Here is a 12,397-nt window from a genome sequence, read left to right as displayed (position 1 = left end):
ATCTCTGCTCCAGACTCACCTTGACGTTCTGGAAAAAAGCGTGAACCCCAAGCAGGTCTACTTCCGTCAGGAGGTTCTCTGCCAGACACTAGGAGGGAATTCATGTCCATTGGTGACCATCACTGCCATGCCCGAGTCTAACAGCACTGACCACCTGGAGCAGCTCCGTGAGTAGACGGCAGACCCTCTTCTTTGAAGATTTGGTGGTGAGGGTGGGGGTCCTCAGAGTCTTGGAAGCACTCTGTCCCTTGGAGATCAGAAGCTCCATAAAGCGTTGGGGACTGGTCTACCTTTATAGAAACCCAGCTCTTCTTGATATGACAAAAGGGTAAATATTCATGTTGCTCTGTTATCAAAGGGAGAAAATAATAAATTGCAAATTGTCAGAAAGATGAAATGACTTGTTGGAATTGAGAGCAGTTTACAAGTGACAGTCACTTCTGCTAAAACAGACCCAGGACTGGAAAATGAATCACATTTTGCAACTTCTAATCCAGGGACTTTTCTCACCATGCTCACTCCCGTTATACTACACTCACGGTCAGTCAAGGTTAGGAAAGGAAGGAAGTTGAGGGTTGGAGGACTGGCTGAAGAATTCCCTTGATGGCCTGGATTACAGTTTGGATCAGAAGAGCTGACAGTGTGGAGGAGGCTCTAGCCAAGAACTGTAAAACCAAACCAAAACACACAGGCATACACACACACACAGACACACTCTCACAGACACACAAATGCCCATTTAATATTAGAGTCCTGAGCACAAATGTGATTTGCTTGTAACCAACCAGCTTTTTCTTTTTTTAAAACATCTTTATTGGAGTAAAATTGCTTTACAATGTTGTGTTAGTTTCTGCTGTATAACAAAGTGAATCAGCTATGTGTATACATATATCCCCATATCCCCTCCCTCTTGCGTCTCCCTCCCACACTCCCTATCCCACCCCTCTAGGTGGTCATAAAGCACCGAGCTGCTCTCCCTGTGCTATGCAGCTGCTTCCCACTAGCTATCGGTTTTACATTTCATAGTGTATATATGACAATGCTACTCTCTCACTTCGTCCCAGCTTACCCTTACCCTTCCCTGTGTCCTCAAGTCCATTCTCTACGTCTGTGTCTTTATTCCTGTCCTGCCCCTAGGTTCATCAGAACCAGGTGGGGTTTTTTTTGTTTTTTTTATTCTAGATATATGTGTTAGCATACGGTACTTGTTTTTCTCTTTCTGGCTTACTTCACTCTGTATGACAGACTCTCAGTCCATCCACCTCACTACAGATAGTTCAATTTTGTTTCTTTTTATGGATGAGTAATATTCCATTGTATATATGTACCACATCTTCTTTATCCGTTCATATGTTGATGGACACTTAGGTTGCTTCCATATCCTGGATATTGTAAACAGTGCTGCAATGAACATTGTGGTACATGTCTCTCTTTTTTTTTTTTTTTTTTTTTGCTGTATGTGGGCCTCTCACTTTTGTGGCCTCTCCCGTTGCGGAGCACAGGCTCCGGATGCGCAGGCCCAGCGGCCACAGCTTACAGGCCCAGCCTCTCCGTGGCATGCGGGACCCTCCCAGACCGGGGCACGAACCTGTGCCCCCTGCATCGGCAGGCAGACTCCCAACCACTGCGCCACCAGGGAAGCCCTACATGTCTCTTTTTGAATTATGGTATTCTCAGGGTATATGCCCAGTAGTGGGATTGCTGGATCATATGGTAGTTCTATTTTTAGTGTTTTTTTTTTCTTTTTTTTTTTTTTTTTTTGCGGTACGCGGGCCTCTCACTGTTGTGGCCTCTCCCGTTGTGGAGCGCAGGCTCAGCGGCCACGGTTCACGGACCCAACCGCTCCGCGGCATGTGGGATCTTCCCGGACCGGGGCATGAACCCGTGTCCCCTGCATCGGCAGGCGGACTCTCAACCACTGCGCCACCAGGGAAGCCCTACATGTCTCTTTTTGAATTATGGTATTCTCAGGGTATATGCCCAGTAGTGGGATTGCTGGATCATATGGTAGTTCTATTTTTAGTTTTTTAAGGAACCTCCATACTGTTCTCCATAGTGGCTGTATCAATTTACATTCCTACCAACAGTGCAAGAGGGTTCCCTTTTCTCTCCACACCCTCTCCAGCGTTTATTGTTTGTAGATTTTTTGATGATGACCATTCTGACCGGTGTGAGGTGATACCTCATTGTAGTTTTGATTTGCATTTCTCTAATGATTAGTGATGTTGAGCATCCTTTCATGTGTTTGTTGGCAGTCTGTATATCTTCTTTGGAGAAATGTCTGTTTAGGTCTTCTGCCCACTTTTGGATTGGCTTGTTTGCTTTTTGATATTGAGCTGCATGAGCTCCTTCTATATTTTGGAGATTAATCCTTTGTCAGTTGCTTCGTTTGCAAATATTATCTCCCATTCTGAGGGTTGTGTTTTCGTCTTGTTTATGGTTTCCTTTGCTGTGCAAAAACTTTTAAGTTTTGTTAGGTCCCATTTGTTTATTTTTGTCTTTATTTCAATTTCTCTAGGAGGCGGGTCAAAAAGGATCTTGCTGTGATTTATGTCACACAGTGTTCTACCTATGTAATCCTCTAAGAGTTTGATAGTGTCTGGCCTTACATTTAGGTCTTTAATCCATTTTAACTTTATTTTTGTATCCGTGTCAGGGAGTGTTCTAATTTCATTCTTTTACATGTAGCTGTACCGTTTTCCCAACACCAGTTATTGAAGAGGCTGTCTTTTGTCCATTGTATATTCTTGCCTCCTTTATCAAAGATAAGGTGACCGTATGTGTGTAGGTTTATCTCTGGGATTTCTATCCTCTTCCATTGATCTATATTTCTGCTTTTGTGCCAGTACCATACTGTCTTGATACCTGTAGCTTTGTAGTATAGTCTGAAGTCAGGGAACCTGATGCCACCAGCTCCGTTTTTCTTTCTCAAGATTGCTTTGGCTATTCGGAGTCTTTTATGTTTCCATACAAATTGTGAAATTTTTTGTTCTAGTTCTGTGAAAAATGCCATTGATAATTTGATAGGGATTGCATTGAATCTGTAGATTGCTTTGTGTAGTATAGTCATTTTCACAATGTTGATTCTTCCAATCCAAGAACATGGTATATCTCTCCATCTGTTTGTATCATCTTTAATTTCTTTCATCAGTGTCTTGTAGTTTTCTGCATACAGGTCTTTTGTCTCCTTAGGTAGGTTTATTCCTAGGTATTTTATTCTTTTTGTTGCAATGGTAAATGGGGGTGTTTCCTTAATTTCTCTGTCAGATTTTTCATCATTAGTGTATAGGGATGCGAGAGATTTCTGTGCATTTATTTTGTATCCTGCTACTTTACCAAATTCATTGATTAGCTCTATTAGTTTTCTGGTAACATCTTTAGGATTCTGTATGTATAGTACCATGTCATCTGCAAACAGTGACAATTTAACTTCTTTCACGATTTGGATTCCTTTTTTTTTCTTTTTCTTCTCTGATTGCTGTGGCTATAACTTCCAAAACTAGTTGAATAATAGAGGTGAGAATGGGCAACCTTGTTCCTGATTTTATAGTAAATGGTTTCAGTTTTTCACAATTGAGAACAATGTTGGCTGTGGGTTTGTCATATATGGCCTGTATTATGTTGAGGTAGGTTCCCTCTATGCCTACTTTCTGGAGAGTTTTTATCATAAATAGGTGTTGATTTTTGTCAAAAGCTTTTTCTGCATCGATTGAGATGATCACATGGTTGTTATCCTGTAGTGTATTAATATGGTATATCACATTGATTGATTTGCATATTGAAGAATCCTTGCATTTTGGGGATAAACCCCACTTTATCATGGTGTATGATCCTTTCAGTGTGCTGTTGCATTCTTTTTTTTTTTTTTTTTTTTTTCTTTTTGCGGTATGCGGGCCTCTCACTGTTGTGGCCTCTCCCGTTGCGGAGCACAGGCTCCGGACGCGCCAGCCCAGCGGCCGTGGCTCACGGGCCCAGCCGCTCCGCGGCATATGGGATCCTCCCAGACCGGGGCACGAACCCGTATCCCCTGCATCGGCAGGCGGACTCTCAACCACTGCGCCACCAGGGAGGCCCTGTGCTGTTGCATTCTATTTGCTTGTGTTTTGCTGAGGATATTTACATCTATATTCATTAATGATATTGGCCTGTAGTTTTCTTTTTTGTGACATCTTTGTCCCGTTTTGGTGTCAGGGTGATGGTGGCCTCATAGATGAGTTCGGGGTGTTCCTCCCTCTGCTATATTTTGGAAGAGTTTGAGAAGGATAGGTGTTAACTCTTCTCTCAATGTTTGATAGAATTTGCCTGTGAAGCCTCTGGACCTGTTCTTTTGTTTGTTGGAAAATTTTAAATCCCAGTTTCCATTTCACTGCTTGTGATTGATCTATTTATATTTTCTGTTTCTTCCTGGTTCAGTCCGAAGGTTGTGCTTTTCTAAGAATTTGTCCATTTCTTCCAGGTTGTCCATTTTATTGGCATATAGTTGCTTGTAGTAATCTCTCATGATCCTTTGTATTTCTGCAGTGTCAGTTGTTACTTCTCCTTTTTCATTTCTAATTCTGTTGATTTGAGTCTTCTCCCTTTTTTTCTTGATGAGTCTGGCTAATGGTTTATCAATTTTGTTTATATTCTCAAAGAACCAGCTTTTGGATTTATGGAACTTTGCTGTTGTTTCCTTCATTTCTTTCTCATTTATTTCTGATCTGATCTTTATGATTTCTTTCCTTCTGCTAACATTGGGGTTGTTTTGTTCTTTCTCTAATTGCTTTAGGTGTAAGGTTAGATTGTTTATTTCAGATGTTTCTTGTTTCCTGAGGTAGAATTGTATTGCTATAAACTTCCCTCTTAGAACTGCTTTTGCTGCATCCCATAGGTTTTGGGTTGTCATGTTTTCATTGTCATTTGTTTCTTGGTATTTTTTGATTTCCCCTTTGATTTCTTCAATAATCTCTTGGTTAATAAGTAGCATATTGTTTAGCCTCCATGTGTCTGTATTTTTTACAGATGTTTTCCTGGAATTGATATCTAGTCTTACAGTGTTGTGTTTGGAAAAGATACTTGCTATGATTTCAGTTTTCTTAAATTTACCATGGCTTGATTTATGACCCAAGATATGATCTATCCTGGAGAATGTTCCATGAGCACTTGAGAGGAATGTGTATTCTATTGTTTTTGGATGGAATGTCCTATAAATATCAATTAAGTCCATCATGTTTAATGTATCATTTAAAGCTTGTTTTTTTCTTATTTATTTTCATTTTGGATGATCTGTCCATTGGTGAAAGTGGGGTGTTAAAGTCCCCTACTAAGATTGTGTTACTGTCAATGTTCCCTTTTATGACTGTTAGCATTTGCTTTATGTGCTGAGGTGCTCCTATGTTGGGTGCATAAATATTTACAATTGTTATATCTTCTTCGTAGGTTGATCCCTTGATCATTATGTGGTGTCCTTCTTTGTCTCTTGTAATAGTCTTTATTTTAAAGTCTGTTTAGTCTGATATGAGACTGGCTACTCCAGGTTTCTTTTGATTTCCATTTCCATGGAATATCTTTTGCCATCCCCTCCCTTTCAGTGTATATGTGTCCCTAGGTCTGAAGTGGGTCTCTTGTAGGCAGCATATATATGGGTCTTGTTTTTGTATTCATTCAACCAGTCTGTGTCTTTGGATTGGAGCATTTAATCCTTTTACATTTAAGGTAATTATCAACATGTATGTTACTGTTATGATTTTCTTAATTGTTTTGGGTTTGTTATTGTAGGTCTTTTCCTTCTCTTGTGTTTCCTGCCTAGAGAAGTTCCTTTATTATTTGTTGTAAACCTGGTTTGGTGGTGCTGAATTCTCCTAACTTTTGCTTGTCTGTAAAGGTTTTAATTTCTCTGTTGAGTCTGAATGACATCCTTGCTGGGTAGGGTAATCTTGGTTGTAGATTTTTCCCTTTCATCACTTTAAATATGTCCTGCCACTCCCTTCTGGCTTGCAGAGTTACTGCTTAAAGATCAGCTGTTAACCTTATGGGGATTCCCTTGTATGTTATTTATTGCTGTTCCCTTGCTGCTTTTAATATTTTTTCTTTGTATTTAATTTTTGATAGCTTGATTAATATGTGTCTTGGCATGTTTCTTCTTGGATTTATCCTGTATGGGACTCTCTGCGCTTCTTGGACTTGATTGACTATTTCCTTTCCCATGTTAGTGAAGTTTTCAACTATAATCTCTTCAAATATTTTCTCAGACTCTTTTTGTGTTCTTTTTCTGGGACCCCTATAATTTGAATGTTGGTATTTTTTTGTTTTTTTGTTTTTTTGTTTTTTTTTTTTCGGTACGCAGGCCTCTCACTGTTGTGGCCTCCCCCGTTGCGGAGCACAGGCTCCGGATGCACAGGCTCAGCGGCCATGGCCCATGGGCCCAGCCGCCCTGTGGCATGTGGGACCTTCCCAGACCGGGGCACGAACCCATGTCCCCTGCATTGGCAGGCAGACTCCCAACCACTGTGCCACCAGGGAAGCCCAGTTGGTGTGTTTAATGTTGTCCCAGAGGTCTCCGAGACTGTCCTCAATTCTCTTCATTCTTTTTTCTTTGTTCTGCTCTGCAGTGGTTATTTCCACTATTTTCTCTTCTACGTCACTTATCCGTTCCTCTGCCTCAGTTATTCTGCTATTAATTCCTTCTAGAGAATTTTTTATTTCATTTATTGTGTTGTTCATCATTGTTTATTTGCTCTTTAGTTCTTCTAGGTCCTTGTTAAACATTTCTTGTATTTTCCCCATTCTATTTCCAAGATTTTGTATCCTCTTTACTATCATTACTCTGAATTCTTTTTCAGGTAGGCTGCCTATTTCCTCTTCATTTGTTTGTTCTGGTGGGTTTTTACCTTGGTCCTTCATCTGCTGCATATTTCCTTGTCTTGTCATTTTGTTTAATTTACTGTGTTTGGGGTCTCCTTTTCGCAGGTTGCAGGGTCTTAGTTTCCATTGTTTTCTGTGTCTGACCCCAGTGGGTGAGCTTGGTTCAGTGGCTTGTGTAGGCTTCCTGGTGGAGGGGACTGATGCCTGTGTTCTGATGGGTGGGGCTGGATCTTGTTTTTCTGGTGGGCAGAGCCACATCTTGTGATGTGTTTTGGGGTGTCTGTGAACTTAGTATGATTTTAGGCTGTATCTTTGCTAATGGCTGGGCTTGTGTTCCTGTCTTGCTAGTTGAGTGTCATGGGGTGTCCAGCACTGTAATTTGCTGGCCTTTGGGTGGAGCTGGGTCTTAGCGTTGAGATGGAGATCTCTGGGAGAGCTTTCATGGATTGATATTACATGGGGCTGGGATGTCTCTGGTAGTCCAATGTACTGTACTCCGCTCTCCCACCTTAGAGGCTCAGGCCTGACATCAAACTGGAGCACCAAGACCCTGTCAGACACACGGCTCAGAAGGAAAGGGAGAAAAAAAGAAAAAAAAATTATTAAAAAAAATAATAATAAAAATTTAAAAAAGGAGAGAGCAACCAAACCAATAAACAAATCCACCAGTGATAACAAGCGCTAAAAACTATAGTAAGATAAACATAAAAATCAGGAACAAATCAGTCATAGACAGCAGACCCCAAGTCTGCAGTTGCTCCCAAAGTCTACCGCCTCAATTTTGGGATGATTTGTTGTCCATTCATGTCTTCCACAGATGCAGGGTATATCAAGTTGATTGTGGGGATTTAATCTGCTGCTTCTAAGGCTGCACGGAGAAATTTCCCTTTCTCTTCTTTGTTCACACAGCTCCTGGGGTTCAGCTTTGCTTTGGCCCAACCTCTGCATGTAGGTCACCCTCAGGCATCTATTCCCACCCATACAGGATGGGATTAAAACAGCGGCTGACTATGGGGCTCTGGCTCACTTATGCCAGGGTGAAGGAGGGGTATGGTATTTATACTTGTTATGTGGGGCGAGCCTGCGGCAACAAAGGCCAGCGTGACGTGGCAACAGCCTGAGGCGCAGTGTGTGTTCTGCTGGGGAAGTTGTCCCTTGATCATGGGACCTTGGCAGTGGCGGGCTGCACAGGCTCCTGAGGTGGGGGTTGGGGTGTGTGGATAGTGACCTGTGCTTGCACACAGGATTCTTGGTGGCTGCAGCAGCAGTGTTAGCATTTCATGCCCGTCTCTGGGGTCCGAGCTGATAGCCACGGCTTGCGCCCACCTCTGGATCTCATTTAGGTGGTGCTTTGCCTTCTGCGGGCAGACAGGGAAGGAATCCCCTGTCCTTGTGCACCCCGAAACAATGGTCTCTTGCCTCTTAGGCAGTTCCAGGCTTTTTCCCAGACTCCCTCCCGGCTAGCTGTGGCGCACTAGCCCCCTTCAGGCTGTGTTCACCCAGCCAACCCCAGTCCTGTCCCTGGGATCTGACCTCCGAAGACTGAGCCTCAGCTCTCAGCCCCCACCACCCCAGCAGGTGAGCAGACAAGCCTCTCGGACTGGTGAGTGCTGGTCAGCCCCGATCCTCTGTGAGGGAATCTCTCCGCTTTGCTCTCTGCACCCCTGTTGCTGCACTCTCCTCCATGGCTCCAAAGCTTCCCCCCACCGCCACCCCCTGTCTCCACCAGTGAAGGGGCTTCCTACTGTGTGGAAACTTTTCCTCCTTCTAGCTCTCTCCCAGAGGTGCAGGTACCATCCCTATTCTTTTGTCTCTGTTTTTTCTTTTATCCTACCGAGGTACGTGGGGATTTTCTTGCCTTCTGTGACGTCTGAGGTCTTCTGCCAGCGTTCAGTAGGTGTTCTATAGGAGTTGTTCCACATGTAGATGTATTTCTGATGTATTTGTGGGGAGGGTGGTGATCTCTGCATCTTACTCCTCCATGTTGAAGGTCCCCCTGCTAGCCAGCTTTTAAAGTTGGCTCCTGATATAGTTTTCGACCAAGCAGAATAAGGAATACTGTTCATTAAGGAAAAGTTTGGGAGATGAAAGAAAAGACTGGGGAATAAAAATCTAGCTAATTTATCCAGATGCAGCCTTACCTGATGAAGTGCTAACTGCATTAGGTGAGTCTTTGGTGGATAGGAAATGTAATTTCTCACAGTTCATCAGCATATGACAATGAATGCTTAACTATCTGGCTAATCAACAACCGATTATCCCATCTGAATTAATAAGGCCTTAAAATGCTTTAATGAATGATATGGGATTTTCTAAAAATTCTCTTATGTGTTTTATGCTTCTGAGAGCAATTTCTGTAATCGTTGCCAAGTCCTTCCCTTGCACATGAGAAGTTCTTGGAAGTTAGAGACAGTAATCCTTCCAGGGCAACCTTCATAGAACAGTAATTTATTTAAGAAAGTAGATCTATGTATGTCTTCATTGTGCAGGCTCAGTTTCTGAATAGGAGCTGAGTGGTACCCAGTGTGTAATTATGACATGGAGCTGCCTCTGCTTTTGCATTTTTATTTATGCTGACAGTGGTGCTTTTGTTGATATTATAACCACAGAGATCATTCTTACTATAAGGAGAGGACTTGAAACATAGTAAAAGCCCCTAAATAATTTGGCACTCCAAAATAGTTCACTTAAAAAAAAGAGAAAAAATATCTCTTAGCACACCTTCGTATGAATCAAAGGAGGCTGTTTTCTGCTTATGGTCTAAGATTGGTAATAATAAATGTATACTCTTGATTCTGGTGTGGTGATTCTGGGTGGTGGTGGTGAGGTGGCTGGAAGCAGGACCTTGGTTCTTGTCATCTTTGAAGAAATAATTCAGTAAAGAGACCAAGATTGTGAAACAGATAAAGCACTTATTAGAAGCAAACCACACGGGCAAACTCGAGGAGTGAGTTGCTCCCAATAATGGTGGCTTAGATCGCTTATATGGGGGCAGTCTTCTGGGTTTGTCTCTGGCCAACCATCTTGCTTGTGCCCATATTTGGCCTGACTCGGGGTCCTTCCTGGTGGCATACACATCTCTCAGCCAAGATGGATTCCAGCATGAAGGTTTCTGGGGGGTTTGACAGGAGATGTTGTGGACTGGTGTTTCTTTCTCCCTTTGACGCCTTCGCTAGACTGAGGACCTTCTCTGTGCATGTGCAGGCTGGGAAATCCCCTTGACCACAAGAATGAAAAAAATGTGGTCAATTTATCTTTCACCCAATCAAGACCTGATGCTCCTGCTAGTATCTTATCTCGAAGTGTCAACAGGGGACCGGTTGCAGCTGCTCAGCCTGGGGCCCACCTATCTTCTACCTCCCTCTCATGAATCATTACAGTGTTCTGTCTTAAACGTGTGCCAACATGTCAGCAGTTGTTCATCTCAAGATGGGCAGGCATGGAGAGGACCCAGAAAGTGGTGAAATGAATGCTGTTCATTTTCTTTTTGGCATAATTGACTTGCAAGTGACAATCGTTGAGCTGAATCCTGAGGAGAAAAGACTAATGAGGGATGTCATTATAGGTGTGTCAACTGTACAGTTGCACAGGTCCCATGCTTAGAAGGGCCTTGAACTTAATGTTCAAGGAAGAACTTAATGTTCTTCTGTCACCAACTTAAAAATCTTGAAAAGTTTTGAAGGAGGCTTTGCATTTTCATTTTGCATTGGGCCCTCACATTGAGTAGCCGGTCCTGGGACTAATCTAAGGTCATTTAGCTAAAAAGTGAAAAGGCTAGTGCCCTTCCCATGCTACTATCCTTTACTGCTAAGTATACAAGAAGAGTTCCAACCTATTTTGCACATACTCTGAAAGTCTTATGTGTTATCGGTTATGTAGCTGATTGGTATCTTTCATAATGGGGCTGAATTCAGGACTCTCCGTTTTTACAAATGAGGTAAGTGGGGCTCAGGGAGGTTAAATACCACAGTCAGTGGTGGTGCCTGATTTCTGATTTTCTTTTTCTGATTCCTGGGTCCATACACACAAGAAATGTGCTAACGCAATCATCAGAACAAGTATTCAGCATCACTATTCAGGCTCCTCTGTGATCCAGAACTTCCTCTCCTCCCTGTTCTGTGTCCTCACACTATTGCAAGCTAGTTTAGTTGTTAAAGCAACTCACACTAAATTGACCACAAATGAATGTATTACCCTCTTCTTGCTCACAGTGAATTTTATTTTCCTCTCCTAACCCAAAGGAAGCATTTTCATGGTGGATGTTTCAGACACTGTGGCAGGAAGGAAAGAGGGAGGGAAGGTTCAGAACCTCCACACCCCTCAGATCCCAGCACAGAGCTGAGATTGCATGTCTTGGCCCTCAGTGCTGGGAACATAGTCCCAGACGGGCTGCAGAATCAAAAATTTGTTTAGCAGGTTTCAATACATACCTGAACCCAGGCCATTGCTGTGTTTCTTTTAAATAAATAAATAAATAGATAGATAGATAGATAGATAAATAGATATAAAAAAACACACAACATGAACATCACCTACCCTCCAAAATGCAATTATACATGCCTATAAATCAGAAATGAAACCACTTAAGTTTCTTCGAACCGCAAAATATGATGCATTGTTTTAGGACAAGAAAATAGCAAATGAGTCAGCAGCTCAAGACTCTCCTGCCTCCAAGCTTCCCTGCAGGTGAACTTCAATTGTCTTACCCACTTCCTCCCTCCTAGGGACCAGGCCAGCTTCAGTTTGCAGTTGTATTTAGCCGTGATTTGGCTGGTTTCCGACTCAGTGGCTGCCACTCACCCCTCATAAGGAGGTTTTGTTCACTGAAGGACTTTCTTTCCACTGTGCAGGATTATCACTTCAGTTTTATTTTAGAACCCCAGGAGATAAGAGCATGGCTACGGGGCCCTGGGAGAAAGCCCCTGCTGGAGACTGATTCCCTAGTGGTCTGGCCTAAAGTCTGACCAGGGGATTGTTCAGAACAGTTTATTGATTACTTTTAGTCCTTCCTAGGGTCTGGGCTCCAGAGAGTCTCCTGGAAGGATTCATTTGGTTTGATTTATTTTTCAAAAGCATTTTAAAAAAAAGATATTTTCCTGGAAACATTTAGCCTTACCTTCTTGATAAATATATTTCCGGTTCAGTAGTACCCAGATTTGCCTGGCGTATGCTTTATTGTTCTCCTGAGAACTGAGGGCGGGTACCTCCTCACAATGGTCCCAAGAGAGAAGGCACACTTTACACTTGGAGATCTGAGCCCTCAGCGCCAAAATGCTGGCAGGTCACCAAGAGAAGAGTCACTTTCTGCCCTTTTCAGTGGGACAGTGAAAAGGGCATTTCTCTGAGAGATCGTCATTGATGCCATAATGGAAGAAACATGATAAAAGGGAGCTGTCACTAAAGGATAAACGGCTCATCCTAGCCTCAGAGACTCTCAGTGGATGAGGCGTTGAGGAATTAGAAAGTCCAGGCCCTTCTTAACCGGTAGGATTCCAGAGGTCAAAGGAACCCTGGACTTTTGAAGTTTGCAGAGCAGAGAGTAAGTGAGGAGTGA

At 42.7% G+C, this 12,397-nt stretch overlaps 1 protein-coding gene across 1 annotated transcript in view; it reads left to right on the top strand.

The window, feature by feature from the left end:
• The window catches only part of AGBL1 (AGBL carboxypeptidase 1), a gene marked incomplete at both ends in the record, with an annotated part of 577,244 nt that overhangs the window by 205,731 nt on the left and 359,116 nt on the right, over positions 1-12,397 (top strand). The window contains one exon of the mRNA XM_082618728.1: positions 14-167. Coding sequence (XP_082474854.1) covers positions 14-167 — 154 coding nt within the window. The remainder of the gene's footprint in view (positions 1-13; positions 168-12,397) is intronic.

This window comes from Mesoplodon mirus (genome assembly GCF_964341445.2).
Source record: "Mesoplodon mirus genome assembly, chromosome: 4".
In the NCBI taxonomy this organism is placed as follows: Eukaryota; Metazoa; Chordata; class Mammalia; order Artiodactyla; family Ziphiidae; genus Mesoplodon; species Mesoplodon mirus.
The sequence above is the reverse complement of the archived record's forward strand: the minus strand, read 5'-3'. Positions and strand labels throughout refer to the sequence as shown.